Source organism: Thunnus maccoyii, chromosome 15, assembly GCF_910596095.1.
Source record: "Thunnus maccoyii chromosome 15, fThuMac1.1, whole genome shotgun sequence".
Taxonomy (NCBI): domain Eukaryota; kingdom Metazoa; phylum Chordata; class Actinopteri; order Scombriformes; family Scombridae; genus Thunnus; species Thunnus maccoyii.
Genome location: NC_056547.1, coordinates 24,813,217 through 24,832,398, shown reverse-complemented (window position 1 = coordinate 24,832,398; position 19,182 = coordinate 24,813,217). Strand labels below are relative to the sequence as shown.

Sequence of the window (19,182 nt, the reverse complement as noted above, 5' to 3'; positions counted from 1 at the left end):
TTGCTGTGGGTTAGCAGGAGGATGAGTCATTGGATGACCTCTTATAATTTTACAGTGCAAAAACTTAAATTGTGCAGATATTTTAACTTACTTTTTGTGCTATACAACTTTTTGTTAAAATTTTATGTCTTTTTGATCAATCATATACACAATTCTTAGAAGTTTTTATATTTGTGATATAGTAAATAACCACCCAAACTGAAAATACTGCAAGTTGTTATTTTATAATTTTTTGGATATAATATCACCTATGATTTCTTCCCATCCTCAATGCTAAAAGTATTGAGGATGCACTGGTTATAGCTGTCTGTTGGAGAGATGAAGATGATGTTGGTGCCAATCCTCTTGTCACATACTGGTGTAAATTGACTGGTGGACCAAACATGTGAATAATTATTTCAGTCAGAGAAGCAACTCTTACCAAAAGGTATAATTACAGTTTGCTGAATCCCTTCAAAGCAGCTGACAGATTGTGGCAAATACTATACATCCACCTTCAGAGAGTGAAAACAACAGACCTGAGACCCATTTCAGATGTTGCAAATATTGTCCACAGTCTTACATAATTTCCTCATCTAATTGCAAATGCAGAACTTCATTTTCTTTGACTTGAGTGCCTTGTGAAAACAAAAGACACATTATAAAACCATTTCACCAAATTGTTTTCAAGTTGAAACCAATAAGAGCAGTGCTGAGTGCTTTAGAGTGCAAATCAGACTTAGATATTTTTAATATGCCACACAGACATGTTTAGTCTGCCAACTCTGAATCGCAGTCACTGGATTAACTGGGTCATTAAAAAGCATGGAAATATAACACAGAACAATCTTAAAATTATTATATATTCAATATTTAGGTTTTAAGAAATGAAAATATTGTTTTTTGAGGAGCAAATGGTGCAGTGCGACATCATTTGAATAGAAACCCAACTTAAATGGATTTGTGCTTTGCGTCATGAATCCATAGCCTGAGGAACAGCCTCTTTTGAAAAATGTAATGAAGATTATAATGAACTTAGTCCTGTGTGGATAGGCTTTGATTTAACAATTTATTACACACAAGGACACTCTCAAATTTGCAACAGTGCATGCTGTGCTTGTGCACTTAGAACATCCTAAATTGGTTTGTTTGGTTTGGTTTGTTTGTCTGAGGCTTTGTTCATGTTTTTTTTTTTTTTTTTTTTTTTTCCCACATTTGTTATCAATAATAAATGGATGCTGTTTCCAGGGGTGATGTTGCCTCATTTCACTGTAAATTTGATGAATACTGACAGCGCTTCAAAAGTGTTCAACTTAGAAAGAAGCTTATGGAAAGGGTTCTCTACGTTGCCAGCCTTGCAAGATCAAGCTAAAGATCAGGCTGTGAAAGGGAAAAATACACCCTGAAATAAATTCACTTTATGGCTGTGATCTTCAGATTACCGCACTTCAGAATATGTTCCCACAGCACATATTGGAATAACAATGACAGACAATGTTTGAGGTTTCACAGACGAGAGAAATTAGACACTTGTTCCAATGTGATGGTCCAAAGAGACGTTTGCGTTAATACGTTAGCAAACAGTTGCCACACATTCAGCAGACATTAAGCAACATTTCATTAATATGGAGTTGTGTTCCTGTCCACCTGTCGAATCCAAGTCCATTATTCATTCTCCATTTAGCTCTGTTTTGTTCTCCACCAACTCCTGAGAAAAATATCTTTTCTTCGGTTGCTAAATGCTCCGCCATGTTTACCAGCTAGTCGCTAATTTAACTTACTTTGCATTTCTCCACATATTGAATCAGTGTGCATGTGGCTCAAGAAAGAAGATACTCTGTGTATATAAAGGGTTTGGAGGGTGTCCTCTTTTTTTTTTTAAGCCTGTCCAGAACCAAAAACCAAGAAAAAAAGTGTTGGAATGGAATAAACAGTGTGTTTATCTGTTGTAACATAAGCTGCAAAGGTTAGCATTTCTGGGTAGGTAGCTACAATTTATAATCTTAATCAGTGTATGAGGGCCAGGGAAAATTGCATACTACATTATTTTGTGGGGTTACAGGTTACTTCACAGCTAGCATATCCACTGTTCAGCATTTCCACACTGTGTAGAAGCTGGTCTTGGATGCTACCAGAGTTTAAGGTGACGTTAGCAACTCTGTCCCTCTCTTCATGGCCATGATGACTGACAAAAATGAGATTTCTCAGGAACTACAGTATCAGTCAAATGTTTTTGGACACACTTTAATAATTAAAACTGGTGTCCTGTGTTTCCATGTTAAGTAACACTAAGGATATTGCTTAATGAAAAATTTGGTAAATTTGATATGGGAATGCAGAATGGGAAAAACTTCCCGAAACAGCAGCCCTTCCCACCATGTAGCTTCATAGGATTTGGGGAAGTTAACACCTGCAACCCCAGCCTGTTATCTGACATAATGTTACATTTGCCAAACTCATTTGGTTAGTACTCATCCTAAAAGCCTTTTCTCTTGTAAGGCTAAAAGTGAAAACATCTAGTTTGAAAATACAAACAATAAAGCATGCATAAACCTGTGCAACAATTTTCTTTTTTCTTATACATAGCCATTTAATCCTTTGTAAATATTTAAATATGAATAAGTGAGGCTTCACGCGTATAAGCTCAAAAAAAATGATTCCAATGAAGCAGCTCTGGACAGTCTCTCCAGGCAGCACTGCAGTAATATATAAAGCTCTTGCAACTAAGTGTGATCTTACAGGAGTGCAGTAATCTATACCGTCACATCTGGCTCAATGCAGCATTGCACATTTGAAGAACTTTCAGTTGACATCACTAATATGTGCACAGCAGAAGGCACTGGAGGATTTGAAAAGCTGGTACCAGACATTTACAGTATTTATCATGCAGGGAACTGAAGCTCTCAACTCTAAGGAACTTTATAAAACTCCTAACCCAGAGTTTAAATTAGAGATAAAGAACACAAGTCTGTTAGTGAGGGTCCATCTGGTTGAATGCAATTCACGCAGTATTCTTTGTTTGGTGCAGATTTTCTCATTATCTTATGATTTTGTTTAACAGATTATTGCGATGAAATTATTTACATCAGCAAAAATGAAAAACCAGTGCAAAATTTTATTCAGGCCTTATCTTTGAGAGACAGACATGTCTTTGTTAACGGAGCTGTGAAAGAATCAAAAAGCAGAAAATTATGAATCCATTGAATTGAAATTGATCCTTTTACCCCGTTTTTGGGCTGGTACATCTATTATTTGTGCATTGTCCCCTCTCTGTACACTACTTGTGGAGAACTTGATGTGAAAGCTCAGCACATTACAATTTATGTGCTAATTACTGCTTTAGATGATATATGCCTTTGACAACTGATGTCTGCCAGAGCGCCACTACTGATGGGAAAATGGCAGATATCTCCACAAGAAATATAACTGACACAAACATCTCCATCAAAACAAAACATGATAGATGAGTCTCTCTGTGTCCTCTTTATTGGGTAACAATGCCATGATAGATATTTACCAATACTTTGTTAATGGATGTCATTACAGTAGTGACAGAGGTGGATAACTGGTGCTTTAATAGAAAAATAACATAAAACCACAACATAAAAAACATACTGGTAATGATATTTTTGGTACATAAAGTAGGTGTTTCACAGATGAGACGATGCAAAACTTGGCATTTAACAGAAAAATACCATCACATAGCAAAATAAATGAACAAGTAATACAAAACATGTTACATAAAGTGAAGTAAAATCAGGTACATGGAATGAAACAGTGAACAAAGTGTAACTCTGAGGTCATTTTGATCTTGTTGAGCGTAACAAGAACCTGTCAGGTATCTCACATTATCCATACAACACAGCCACCCTCACCACTGCCTGAATAAAGAACAGACACACACTATCCCACACTGGCATTTGAATAGAAGAAATAATAAGGATAACAAAATAAATATTCATTGGGCTGCTAAACAGGTTTGAACACAAACAGTCCACCTCCACTACTAAGAAGCCAAAGAGTCATTTTCCAAAATTTTTAGTACTTAAGAGCAGTGAAAGAAATATTCATAGAAAACTATTGGCCTGTCCCACTGCAACAAAAGGGAGGTTTCCACTTCTTGAGGCTTAGAAGAGGAGGACAGAATCAGGTCTGCTCGGGTACACAGTTCAGTGAAGGGCTGACAGTCGTACACCTCGCAGTTTGGCATTCCTCCCTCCCCAGAGAAAAATTACAAAACAGCAACAATAACAAAGAAAAGACTCACTGTGGGTACATTAAATGGCTCATACTCCTCCTAAACAGGAAATTAATTTCACAAGACAAATGGAGATGAGTACAGCCTGCTCAAAGCAGTACCACACAGTGATGTGGAGTCATGAGTGGGGATATCAGGGGATGTTATTGGATTTGTGATATAAAATAAACTGGCCAGTCAGTGTTACCCACTGACAACATGATGGAGGTGAAGATATGATTTTACTGAGAATATTCAGAAGTATCAGTCTGTAAAACCTGCAGTGAACCTACAATAAAGAATTATTTCAGTTCATTACAATTTGGGTCTTCTGCTATCATTCTTATTGGTAATAAGCAATTACCTGTAATTTGGTGACTATAATGTCATTTTTATGGATAGGAATGATGGCTAAAACAAAAATAATGCTGCATTCACGCCATATTGTTTAGACAATAATTCTGAACAGCCAAGTGGGAAAAAATGTTCACGTCAGCCTCCTAGTTATAATTACCCAGTTAAAGATATCAGGAGTTTCTGACAGCTGCAATACAGAAGTGTCGACAAACTGGTGGCAAAATTGCTGCAAAGCCTCCAAACAACTTATATTAACTTATTAGGAGATACATCTTTCCGGTTTCACTTGTTAGTGAAGTGCTATAAATACACAACACAACAAAAGTAGCTAATTTAGTTTTGTTTTTTTAAATCGTGTGACTAGAAGGCTAACAGCGGGGGAAAACCAATACATAAACACTCCCAAATTGGGAGGTTTTTCCCCATTCTGCTGGAATTGCACGTATGCAGCATCGAGTTGTAATAAACCAGAGTTCTCTTTTAAGGAGCTGCAAACCTAGCTTAATCAATTCCATGATGATCATGGGTATAAATGCTGTTTTCATCCAAAAGGTTTGTTCAAACTGAAGGTAAACGAAAATTTCATCTGGTGTTGACCATTGGAATGTTGTCGTAGCTATCTAGCAATGTAAGCATTGACCGAGTATGTTGTGTTTGTGAGTCAGGTCAGCATCTGACTGATCTCAGAACTCATCAGTAACTAACTTCAGTAATTTTCCTCCAGTCTGTATGTTTATGAAGCAGTTTCATAATCCCTCAATATAAGATATAATAAGATTTCAAACATGTGCCAACATATCAGCGCCTCACTTTGCACTGCCCTGAGCAAATTTGCAGCCCACTTGTGTCATTAACTTTGTATGTGATTGCTCTGTATAAAAAATGTGCTTCACTTTCAGTCTGAACACAACATAAGAATACTAGGATCTGGGGGATAAACTGATTCTTTTAAGATTTTTGGAATTTGTTGCATGAAAATGATCAAAATAATATACAAAATGTCATTATAGCTTCAGTACAAAAAACTTGGCATTGGCCTTCAACAACCATACAGGCTGAAAATATCTCATCGTGTCAGTATTTCATGATGTTTCACTTTCTCTTCCAGCAAAACTGGCTTCACACGTACAACTAAAACTACTCATGTCTTTTTACAATTCTGGATTTTCTCATCACTCTGTTAGTCTCAAGGCCAAAAATGTTTATGACCGGTTGTTTTTTTTAAAAGCCAACGCACTGCATCTCCAAACCTTTGGGATTTTTCTTCTTTTGGTAACATTTGATTGCCTCTAGTTTCTTACAGTTCAACTCCTTTATTACCCTACAACATTGAGCCTGTGTGTCACAGCACATGGTGACCATCTGCCCAACAAGTAGCAGACCAGCATTTCTCCACTGTGTTGGGAAAAAACAACAAAATAACAAATGCCATTTTGTACATTCAGTAATGTATACTATGATTTTTGATTGATTCATACATTTGTATTGCTGGTAATGCAGCAAAGCCATGTTTGAAAGTGTGTTTTAAGGCAGAGGGTCCATGCAACAATCAGCGTATGTGGACGACAAAATCTGGTCCACGTTTCCTTGAGCACAGATTTCAGTGCATATTTCTGCATGCACAAATTGATTCAAGGATATATTCTCTGAGAAGTCTGCATTTCAAGACAAGCATACTGTCGCATTGAGAATAAGTCAGTAGGATAATAAATAAAAGAGAAAGGTCAAGTTTCTTTGTAACAAGTGTTCTTGAGGCATTGGCGCAGACACCAACAATACAGAGTGTCCATGTATGTTCATGCCTTATTTATGAGTGTGTATGCGTCTTTATGTATACATAGCAGTGAGGGTGAGCAGCCTGCATCATCTCAAGGTGCTGTGGTACTCATGTATGCTTATACATGTCCACAGCTCCTGTTAAATTGCTTCCTCACTGGTGTCTTTGAGTGTTGACATTTCCACTGAGAGCTTGCAGAGACTTTCAGAGGGCTTTGGCACTAGTGGTGTGGGAGACGGTGTGGGACAGCGGTTTCTGTGGGTAGCGGCTGTAGTAATAAACCTGGAACAGGATGGCAAAGTCCACGCCGACCTGCAGCAGGCCGCATGTCCAGAACTGCACGGGAGCCTGGGTGAGCAGAAAGTAGCCTGTTTTAAAGGTGTCACCGCTGGTCCACATCAGCACCATCTTGATACTAGAAGGAAACAATAAGAGAAAGAGTGATGAATACAAGAGACTAATGCAATTTTTTTGCTCTTAGACCCCATTTCCTAAGGAACCCCAATGTTCAATATTAAAGAAATAAGAAAAGACATGAAATTAATCATCAATAAATAGTGTAACATATCTAAATGAACCAAATGTTTATCAAATTACCAAAACTCATTATTATAAGATGTCTCCGATGAGTTTTAATGGAGTTCATTTTTATTTCATTATACAAAAATTCTAAATTTCAATGACCCTTTTGATTTCATGTTACTTTTCATGACAGTGGTGCTGTCACCAGTCACTGACCCCTCACTTTTCAACCAATCACATGACGGCTACCAATTTTAGCCAGCTAGCTCCTGTTGGTTAGAGCAACAATGTCAAAGTAATTCTGAATCAACCAACTAGAGGCTGCTGGAAATATCTTTTAATTTCCAGGTTCAAAAATGTTCAAGTCTGTCTTAAAACAACAGTCAGATGCCCATATCATGTTCATACTGGCTATTAAAAGATCTCCTTCAAATGTGCTTTCAATGTATGTGATGGGGACCGAAATTTTGTGCAAAAATGTATGTAAAAGTGTATCTGAAGCTTATATGAGGCTTCAGCAGTCTGAGTTAGTCATATCAAGTGGATAGCTGCCACATTTACAGTCTTTTTAGCATCAAATTCCCTCTTTGTGTTTCCCTGTTGAGCTGTGGTGGAAGTATAGTAACAAAAAGAGGAGCTTTGGCACTAAAAAAACTAACATTGAAAGATATCTTCTTGATTTGATATATTTGGACGGCTGAAGATTCATAGTAGCTTTGGATACATTTTTAAATAAATTTTTGCACTGTGGATTGTGAATTTTGGCCCCCATCACTTACACTGTAAGTGCATTATGAAGGGATCTTCTAATGGCCATTATGAACAGGAGGAATGATTACAATCAGAAAAACCTATTTCACTGTTCATTTGGGCACCTGACCATTTCTTTAAGACAGACTTGAAAAATTGTGAACCTGTCCTTTAAAATAGTCACCTACCTACTGCTACTTACTTTGCCAGCTAACTAGCTTGGCTGGCTTGTGAGTTTGCATCATTACTCAGCGTTAAAGTGAAGAGCCAATTTAGCAGTTAGCTGTTAAGCTAAATTAAAAGGATAGTTTAGTTTCTGTGTACTGTGTTTATTCACAGCAGCAGCCTTTAGTTGGTTTATTCTGAATTACTTTGACATTGTTGATGTAGCAAACAAGAGCTAGCTGGCTAAATTTAGTCACTGTTTATTAGCTAAGATAGGCAGGGGCTGTGTGATTATACTTTGGGGCTCCGTACATTTTAACTTAGCATTAACATCTTGTCACCAGACTGTGGTTAATCAGAACTTCCAAGCATCTTGGATTCATTTACCCCTAGATATATTTTTACTGTGTCTAAATTCAGTTTGGTCACCATGAGTGCATGATAATAATGACGGAAGGGGTCAGAGAAATGCAACATCAGTTAAGGCAAGAAAGGGAAGAGTAAATTTGCCACAATAACAACCATGGAAAGTTGAAACAATCTTCTCAGGGTGCAAGTTTCTCATCAACTCTACATCCTGTGGCACTTTTCTAACCATAAAACTCGTAAATGTTTCCAGTACACAATGAGCTAGCTGGCTGTCCACAGGGTGCTCATGAGAGAATCCAGAGGATGAGTTACACTAAAATAAAAGAGTTGTTGTTTTAGAAGAGACTGGAGGAAAGCACCCATGTGATTTGAGATGGCAGAGTTCCTTGAAGCGTGAGGTTTGTCGTTGTGGCACTGGGAAGCACTGTGAACTCAACTAATGAGATGGAAAAGGAAGGGAAAAAAACAGGAAAAGAACCAAGCCCCTGGGTCCAAACAGATAACTCATTCATATACAGGTCATATTCTCAAAATGATACAACTACAAGCTGTGAACGTGGGGACATCGCCTCTAAAAGTTTTTCAAGGTTCCATTAAAAGTGCTGCTGGTGGTGGTGGTTATGTGTGTTTTTTCACACCAGCTTACAACAGCATCAACACAACTATCAACTTCTGCAGAGCTCACTTGGTTTTCCTTTTTTTCATAAACTTTTTTTTTTTTTTGCTGGAGGCAGGAATACACACACACACAATGCTGACAAAGACAGGACTGAGCCAGCAATGTGTCTACAATGCACTCATGTTCACACATACACACACGGAAGCGACTCTTCAGATGTGCTTCCTAAAGCAACCTGCCTACAACAATACAAACAAATGCATGCTGGGACATTTGAAATCCTTTCACTCAAGCGTGTCGCTTACTGGTCGGTCAGCACTATTTAAATAAGGATTGCAGGAGAGAGATTTAAGTGCTACACTGAATTTAAAGGGTTGGTTCACTGGTGGTACGCAGCCATGCAAATAGTTTTGCTTTTATTTGTCTAAGTTTTACCTCCACCCAAATCCAATGCTTGCTTTTTTTCTCATTCATCAGCACCTGATTGTGACTGATTGGGCTGTTTGTAACTTGCAAAAACTTCCCTACATTGAAACTTGCTCTGATTGATTACTGTGAAGCACATGTGTGGAGTGATTGATCAGTCACTGTTACCCACTGAGCTGAATCAGATAGATCCTGACACGTCTTATCTTGCTATCAATGTAGTTACTAGATGAACAATCGCCCCACTCATGAAATACCTGGTCTTGGATGTAGTCGTAGACTGTGTGTTTCTTTTTTTCTAAAGCTTAGTAAACCTAATATAACATTTTTCATAAAAATGTAATAATTCCATCTGAGGTTAATGGAGGTGAGGTGCGCCTCCATTGTAATATGCTGCAATGGAGACAAATGACATTTCATTTGTGGTTCTAAGAAAGAGGAAAATTACAGGAACTTAAAAAGTAACTGGGACACCATTTCTGGAAAAAACACATCATTATACAATGTTTTATACTGAATATTTCAAATCTGTGAGCACCACAAATGAAACAGGAGGTGGGTTTTAGGCGAATATCTCAGACAGATATGTAAAACCCCCACAGATGAAACCAAAGCAAAACTGTCGTTTTCATGGTTTTGGGATTTGTTTTTTAGTTCCAATTAAGGGAACTCTCAATGCAACAGCAAACAAAGGTTTTTTTGGACAATAGTGTGCTTCCAGTTTTGTAGAAACAGTTTGGAGTAAAGCTCTTTCCTCTTACAACATGACGATGCCAACTCGTACAAAACCAAATGCATAAAAAATGGTTTTCTGTATTTGGTGTGACAGGCCTCGACTTGCATGACCCACCTCAACCCCATCCAACGTGTTTTGGATGAATTGGAACGCCAACTGTGAGACAGACCTTATCGGCCTTCATTAGTGGCAACATCACTGATGCTGTTGTGGCTGAATGGGAGCGAATACCTGCAGCTGAGTGCCAAAATGTGGTGGAAAGCTGAAGACTAGAGCCTGGCATTTTAATAATTACATAATATTTAGGTCCACCTACCTTTAGTTATGCTATGCAGTGTATATGCATGACCAGATACCACTAATCTGAGAAAATACATTTGTTTTGACCCTTTAGGAACAAGAATTAACAGGATGAGTGATAAAGTCATGCAAAGACCCATCAAATCCATTTTTCTCAACAGCGGTGTATTTATAAAATGTCCAATAAATTGATTGAGAGTGACATTTGACATGAAGCTGATGTTTGTGACATATTTCATCACATCTGATGTTTTCAACTCAACATCCTACTGATGTAACAGAGATCAATATACAGCTGTAATCTCATAATAGGTTCATAACCATTAATCCACGACAGGGTCAAGTACCGCCTGCGAATTCACAAGTAAAAACTGTCACTGGCTCTGTGATGAACTGAAACAAACACGTCATGGAGTGAAGCTTTGATTCAAGCAGCAGGTGGAACATGGTAATGTGGCAATAAAGGAAACAGGATAAAGCAAGAGCCTTTGTGTTAGCAGATTCCCTGCCTTTCTGTAAGCCTCTTAACAGATGTAAAGGATGGAGAGAGTAAGAGGTAGTCTAGTGTCTCTCCCTCCCCAGCTGGGCTGAGTGTAACCCCAACTGTCTGTCTGTCTCGTTGGTGCAAAGCTTTGCAGCGAAATCTCCTTTTGCATTATTCATGCCCCCAACTTCACCTTAGCCCTTTACATTTGTAAAACCAATTTGTGCAAACCTAGCTATTTTCCTCATACTTCCTTCTTACTTCTTCTTCTCTTTCCCTGCAGCCTGTCTGAATGTCCCCGCTGGCTTCCATTCTACGTTTCCCTTTTCTTAAGCCCGCTCTCTACAGCACTTCTCTCTTCCTCCTCGTCCATTGATCTTCCCACCACCTCGCCTCTCTATACCTGTTTACATTTGCCTCCCCCCCCCCGCCTTCCGTCCTCGCCCTCTTCTCTCTGAGTAAGGAGCTTGTTAGCACTGTGGAAAGAGACCCTTCCTCCTCCCCTTACTCTCTCTCTCCTCCTCCCCCCTGGTTCCTCGGTGACTGCTGTCTGAGTTATGACGATGTGTACCTGCAGGTAATGATGAGAGAGGCAGGAATTGTGTTTGATCAATTCCTCCGCTGGCTCCCTAATAAGAGGTAACAAGGGAGGGCCGGGAACAGGGTGAGAACATGTCTGGCTACTTATTTGTCACCTTCCCTGAGACATATATATATATATATATATATATATGTAGAGGGAGGGAGAGAGAAAGCATGCTGAGATCCAGGCTGAAATGGCAGCGATGGTGAAGTAGAGCTGTACTGGACCCTTACTACGATGAGCTGCAGGGGGATCTGTATAGCAACAATGGCTTTGAATATAAAAAAAGACACATTAAAAAGGTTAAAACTGCAGTTTACATATAAATGAACGCCCATTACATTCAAGCCCTTGCCAAACGAGTTCACAAAATGCTGATTAAACCTATCACGGCCAGATTAATCTCTCTGTATTTCACAGTATACACAGTTTTTAAATCTCATGTCGGGAGGGAATCCGGCTGGCTAAGTTCTGGTTAGCTCTCTGCTGACTTGAACGGGGATCAAATAATTTAATCATACGGCTCCTCTAGACTTTCCAAATGTTATCAGATAGAATGGATCAAATTCTGATAGTGAAATGAGTCATTTCGTAGGGGGTTGTGTGACACTCGCAGCAATTTCTCCACTGTTTTACAGCTGCAGCGACTGAGTAGGCTACAGCGAAGCCTATGACGTCAGCACATATTGACGTGTTGACAGTGTTTTTGTAATTATTCTCGCTGCCAGGAGGGGGAGACAAAAGTTCTGCCTTACAGCTTTAAAGAACAGATTTTCTCATTTATTTATGGGTGATTTTACGCCAAGATGAACGAATGGGTGAAGAACTACAGGCATTTTCGAACTTCACAGTAGAAAAATGAATTTGACAGAGAAATACTGACAAGAGAGGACAAGTGGAGCTGTAGCTGTTGACACGGTTTCTACAGTGCTGTACAGATGTTTGAAGTGACACAGTAGCCACTCAGCCATTTTGGATGAACTGCTACAGAGCCAACACCAACTTTGGACCCAGTATTTACTTCATTAAATAGTGGGTATCTGGTGTATAAATATTTAATTGAATAAAGAGTCACTTCTTCATGTGTAATCTAAACAGACAGAGAAGTCTGACACTATAATGTTTTAAATTCTCTTTATCTGATCGTTTCTCTCCAGCGTTTATGCTTTCAGTTTATCTCTGAGGATTCTGCTCGCTTCTAAACCACTACTATGAGACAGCAGTGAGAACATGCAGACATAAGAGGGAGTCTGGCTTCAAGTATCAGTCCAGAACTAAATCATCACAAAGTATAACCAAGGCAATTATTGTGGAGCTCAGTGGGGAATCAGTTTTTGGGGAGAAAGTGTTGAACTGTGAAGAGGAATACAAAATGAAAGAAGAAGCGAATATAAAAACACTTTTTAACTGCACTGGAAGTTTTTATGCTTCGGTTTATTCTGCTTATTTCAGATGAGCATTTTGTTTCATCTTCAGTTTTATTTTATTCTTTTAAAATGTTTTTTGATACATAGTTGACACAGAACACATATATTATATATATATATATGAGATACTGTGTGTGGAATAAGATGATTTTTCCAAACTTAAAGATGTGGATGTTTTAAAAGAGGTTATCATGATCGTCCCCATCATTTGACACAGCACTGGTGATACTGAGGGAAAACTGTGAGTCATTGTAGAAATATTTGCTGAGTTCTGAGGTTTGAAACTCTTGCTATACCTTCGCTCAAATTCAATTTTCTTCAAATATACAGGATCTGGGCTGTAAAGGTATTATCATTTCGTCTACGAAGCACTTCAGCTGCACTTGCAGTGAGATTCTAATAACAAGAAACTTAATATTTTTGTCTCTGTCTTTATAAGACAGTAGGTACCACTATTTTGAAGCTCGTTTTGCAGTTCTTTGTCATCTAAATTATGTGTAATTGGCGTTGCGCCAAAATAAACAGCATACAAATGCAAAGACAGCTGCCTCACAAAATAAGACTTCACTTCCATCCCGACAGGATTGTCGCCCTGAAGGACTGAAAAACAAATTAACTCATTTTCATCTAGCCCAGAAAAGAAAAAGCAGCCCCCTGAGTGATGTGAGCAGATGGAGGGTGACGGGTTGGACAGATGATCTAAAGGGTCTCCAGCTGCAGGGAGCCAGAGCTGTTCTGTCCTACAGCCCTGTACACAGCAGCACCAAGCACCCGGCCACGCGGGTGATGGCCTGGCAGCATCAGTAGTCTGCCTTTGTCGTGGCTGCTTTTGCCCCTGTGAATGTGTGAATGTGTGTGTGTGTGTGTGTGTGTGTGTGTGTGTGTGTGTAGACAGCAGCCTGCAGGCTAAATAAGGCTCTGGCACTGTTATCTAGCACGCTGGGATGCAGCTCAAGACCACAAGCCTTATAAGGCTGCAGTTGGTCTCCTGGATGTCCCATCTCCTCTGTTTTGTGTTTGTGTGTGGATGTGAATGTGAATGTGAATGTGAATGTGGTGTGTGTGTGTGTGTGTGGTCTTTGTGTTGTTGTAATTTAGTTGTTTTATGGCAGGCTGGTAAGTATCAGAATGTACCTCTGGCTCTGCAGGCTCAGGACCATCTAATAATAGCAGCAGCCTGAAAACTATTAACACAAAAACTTCAACACCCTCTCATCCCCCCCATCACACACACACACACACACACACACACACACACACACACACACACACACACACACACACACACACACACAAAGAGTATCTGTCTTCATTTACAGTAGCACTGGCTGAGATCTTTCTACTTGGTGCCAAATCCAGTTTCAACTGGTTCCAAGATTCAAGAAAATTCTCATATTAAGTGTCATGCTTCATTTTTAATGCTACTAAACTTCTTAAAAGTTAAGTTAATGTTTGAGACAAATTACTACAGCTAATCATGGGAGGAAAACAACCCTTTTCCCAGCAAGACTGGCAGCTTCTCTGGGCCTCTAAGCTGCATTTGATATTTTTTACCACCAGCTACTGTAGCTTTGTCAACCTATAATTTATGATCTTTGAGTATCTCTATGACCCTTGCTCTTTTAAAGGTTCCACTGTGCCCATTTTTCCATTTCTTGAGGATTGGATGAGCTATAAAATGAGAGGTCTGAGCTGCCAGTCACTGTACGGGAACTGTTTGAGCTTGATAACTGTGTGGCTGGCGCTCAGACCGTCTCGAGTGCTCCTACAGTTTAGACATGCATAAAAAACACATATGTTGCTTGTGTCAACACAGTATAGGCATGAACATGAGTAATTTCCTCCTCCTCTGAGCCATCATGTGAGATATTTCATTACATGACTATTTTGGTACAAACATTTACCCGCCGGTGTGGCAGATAGCCTTCCGAGATTTACTCGCCACACAGAAAATCGACATGCATTTGGCGCTTGGCGGGTGTCAATTTCGGACCCTGGTGATAACCAGAGCAGTCTGTGAGTAGGAGACAGCGCTTGGGTAGATGAACAAAACAGAAGAGCTGGATTGCTTTATGGCACAAAAAGGATGGAGGGTACCATTCCTCCAGTCTAACTAGGCTGCAATTTTGAGTTTGTGGTAATTGCAACTGGTGGAAGGAGTGAAAAGACAATAAACAAAATCAAACAGCTTTATCCTAAGCCAAAGAGTACACAAACAGGCTTAGGCTAAGAAGGAGAATGGGGTACGTTCACAACATCCTCTAAATATCATTACCAATGATATTTAGCAGCAGGCTTGTCAAGCTTTATATTTCTTCATATGTTGAAGTGGTGTGCATGGGGTTGTAATGAGAGAAATGCTAAGTATTTGAAGAGTGGTTTGTCATTTATTGTGTTTCCGAAACTAAAAACACAAGACTAAATGTGTACAGAACTGATTTAACTGTGTTATCTGGTTCTAAAATATGATTTGCAAACGTCCAACTGACTACCTTACTACCAACACTAGTAACTTAGTGTTATCTCTAAGAGCTAGCATATCATTAGCAAACTACATTATTTCATGGAGTTACTGTTTACTATACATTAGGAAAAACCCTCTTCGGGACTGATACATCCACTGTATCATTGTAAACTGCATGCATGAGGTGCGAAATTAGAAAGCTTGACAGGCGTAGCAAGTTAAGGAGAAAGAGTGGTAAAAATGACACTGGGGGTCGAATATAGAGGGTTGGATGGGATGGAAAATAGCACTATTATAACATACACAATGTATGGACAGCATTAATCCAAACCTCTAAGGATCCATTATGGTAACAGAGCAGTTACTGCTGTCAAGCAGCATTAGCCAGGTTAATAGAACACCTGGGGCTGAGTTAACATCAGACAAATAGCAAACGCCTTCAAGGAGGTCCTCATGGGACAAATGCTGGCTCCATCCATATTTCATTACTAAAACAAGTCTGCTACTGCCTGTCTGACAGCGTGTGATGGTGCAGCGGTACTGGGCATACACGTAGGGGACATCCAATATGATTCATTCTAACTTTTACCCTGCTATGACTCCCTCTCCTGACTCGTTGGGAGGATGAATAAAGTGATGAAGCTTCCTAATGTGAGCTGGGCCTGAATATGCAAATACTGGAAGTAGTCTGACTCCTAAAATGTTACTCCAGTTGGAGCGGGGGGGCAAACTCGCTGGGCCATTAATTGAGAGGAAGTCAGCGTGATGTTTTTTCCACACGGACGTGCTGGGATTTGATTGTTTTTTTCTATTCTAGGCACTTACAGGAAAGGGCACTCTGCTTTACCACTCCTGTCTGTTTGTTTTTGTCTCTGCAGAATGCTTTAGCACACTTATTCATTCACACGTACACACATTCATTCATTCCCACTTAACTCTCACTTCTGCACATCGAAACAGCCTCAACACAAACACTAACCTGATTTTAACCCAAGTTGTAACCCTGAAATAGGACTAGGGAAGCTAAATGTCCTCACTTTTTTGCATATCTTGCTATCTCCTGCACACACAAACACACACACACACACACACACACACACATAGAAGCCTTGAATGGAGTGCTGAGGTAAAGTAACCTAGCAACAGCCTGCTAGACTCAACAGGTTGTGCACAGAGGGATGAGAGGACACAAACAATAAACAGAACTGGAAATAACAATGTCCTCTGTCTTCTATGGCAGCTTTATCTGCACTGAGTGATGGCTGGCACAGCATGTTTCAGGGTGAGACAAAAGACGTGGCGAGCAAAAGTCACGAAACGAACAGCCTTGGGTCGAGTATTTTACAACTGATTTGGCTTTTTCACAACAGTTTCATTTAGCAGAACTGCTAATGCAAAGCGCTGTTGTCGTAATTTTGGCCTCAAAATAATTTGTTCATGAAAACATTTTTTTCAATTATAGTTTATCAGTATTTCAATGTGATCTGTCATTAAACAGGAACACATTCTAATCAAATAGCAATGAGAAAAATGCGCAATTCATGCAGAAGTCTGTATTTGAAGTTGTTAAGTCAGAATGACTTTCATGTTTTATTTGTTGAATTTAAGATGATGCACCACACTTAATCCTACTGTGCATTCATACAAGACAAAACGATGATTGTAACCCTACTTCCCTGCACCAGTTCACGGGACACCAAAAACATTTCAAACATATTTCAATCGCTTGTAAGTCTACTCCAAGCAGCAACTACCACAGCTTGAGGCTGAACCCAATGTGAAGGTACCTTAAAGTGCAAAGTGCAGCCGCTGGCGACTTGACAAGCAGAGTTGACGAGTCGCAGGCATTGCCCAGGAAGACACCTGCGACTCTGCTTGAGTCAAGCTGAGACGGGCCAGTTTATACCATTGCAACTTTTCCCTGCAATGTTCTAAAACCGTTTCATTGTGAATCTTTGGTCTAAACATCAAAGGTTTTGCACATTGGAACTCTGAATCTGGGCCTAAGCAACTGGAAAAAAAAAATCAGAATAAAACTATGAAGAGTTTATGGAATAATCCACACAAAAACACACTGTACATTAAAAAAAGCTGTTGGCAACGTGCCTTGCATCTCTGCATCCATTATACAATTTGTAGATGTATTTTATCCCCACTGTTAGTTGGTCAAATGTAGACAACATGATACTTCCTACTGCTAATCATTGGGTTTTATTTTCAGGCCTTTAGAATAAAAGCTTTTTTCTAGACTCCATTTTGCTTCAACTTTCAACAAGGAGGCACATGTACCAATCTGTGCATCCACAATAACTGGAAACTGACCAGAATGCATTGCAGCCACAGGAAAGCATTTAGCATTTTGAGGGTAAAGCTGTGATCACACACATTCTCACACACTCTCAAACTAGTTGGTCTGTTAGCTATATTAATGCACCCTGACTGAAAGCATGTCTATAAGCATTCTCTGGTGGTTTGTTGAAATGCATTCTGAGAAAAGATATAAGAAGAACTGACTGAGAAGACTGTGGCCAAAAAGATACACTACACTTTTGAGATGAATCAGCAAAAGAGAAACCATGCATGGATTCCTCTTGTAAGCACATAGACTGCTTGGTGGACAGTGAGGGTGGTAGACACTGGTAGACACATTTCCTCCATCCTCGCTTGAACCAGAAGTTGTTCTGGTCCGCCATTTTTTAGGCCATCTCAAAGCTCTTATTTCAGTTCTGAGGAAATCTCTGAGGAGCCATGAGCGAGGATACACAAGAGCAGCCTTCATGGAAGTCTTTTACGAGCCGACACGCTTCCTCATTGGAAAGCACTTATTGACTGGAAGCTGCAGCTGATCAGATAGATCCGATACATCACTGAGTGGAGACAAATAACAAATTCAACTCTAGTGTCTCACTCCCAAGTTTTATATTTTAATTGTTTTCTGATTCACTATCTAGTTAAAAATAGTGTAAATCTATGTTAACTGAAGGTCTGATCAACATAAGAACCACAAACAACTTTCTTCAGTTATTAGAAAGTTTCTTCTTTTCATGATCTGTTATTTCCCCTGTTAACTTTTACTATGGAAAATCAAATTCAAATGAAAGTCGGGGATAGTCTGTCTGTCATCAAGAAACACATTTTAAATACATTTATATTTTACATTATTTATGGTCGTTTCCATTCAGTCACATGTGAGGCTGAAAGTTCCAGAACGTCGGGTTTGATATGAGTTACATAATTTCCATTTTCCCTGAAACATTTAGGCTGATAGATCATTTCCAGTGTTCAAAAGAACACTAACCATATTCTGGGTTATTAAATAATAAATTCACAATCAGAATAAATACGGACGCAAATAATGAATAAATAATATAAACGCATTCTGTCAGTAGAAATGGTTCATGCGCCTCTGAGCAGGACACAGTACACGACATTACAGAGTGCAGGTTTTTATTCATTTACAGGTGTTTGTCAGACAGGTAACAGGCAGCAGAGAGAAAACAGCTGCTCTGACAGTGATAAGTGTGCGCCTTTATTAGTATTAGCACAGTGTACGTGTGCAGACAAAAACTCCATCAAAAGTCTCTAGAGCTGTTAAAGCCGACTGACAGCTGATCCAACTGTGATCAGCTGAAGCCACTATCGGAAACGGACGTCGCTTCGTGTGACACTTCAGAGGAAAGGACGTCTCATTTCTTTAAAAACATATTTCCTAGTGTCTCTCTATGCATCCCGGGTGGGAGGGACTAAGACGCAAGGAGAAAACACAAGTGAGGGAAACGTGGATGCAATTAGATTTGCGATGTACCCAAAATGTAGGGTGGGTAGCAAGTACAAAATGAAAAAAAAAAAAAAAAAATCAAAAATAAATAAGGCATGGGACAGAGAGAGTATGGAGAAGCCCAGCGTGGGAGCTGTCATGGCCGGTTAAGTGGACAGGCAGCCCTGCTGGAGCTCTGTTATCTGTCTGCTGCAGAAAGCCAACCAGCA

At 39.5% G+C, this 19,182-nt stretch overlaps 1 protein-coding gene across 3 annotated transcripts in view; it reads right to left on the bottom strand.

Annotated features, from left to right (window-relative positions):
- Positions 1–3,443: 3,443 nt before the first annotated feature.
- Positions 3,444–19,182, bottom strand: part of LOC121913528 (solute carrier family 66 member 2) — a 35,014-nt gene continuing 19,275 nt past the window's right edge. For all 3 annotated transcript variants that reach the window (XM_042436192.1, XM_042436190.1, XM_042436191.1), the window contains one exon: positions 3,444–6,765. In XM_042436192.1, coding sequence (XP_042292126.1) covers positions 6,555–6,765 — 211 coding nt within the window. In that variant the 3' untranslated portion in view covers positions 3,444–6,554. The remainder of the gene's footprint in view (positions 6,766–19,182) is intronic.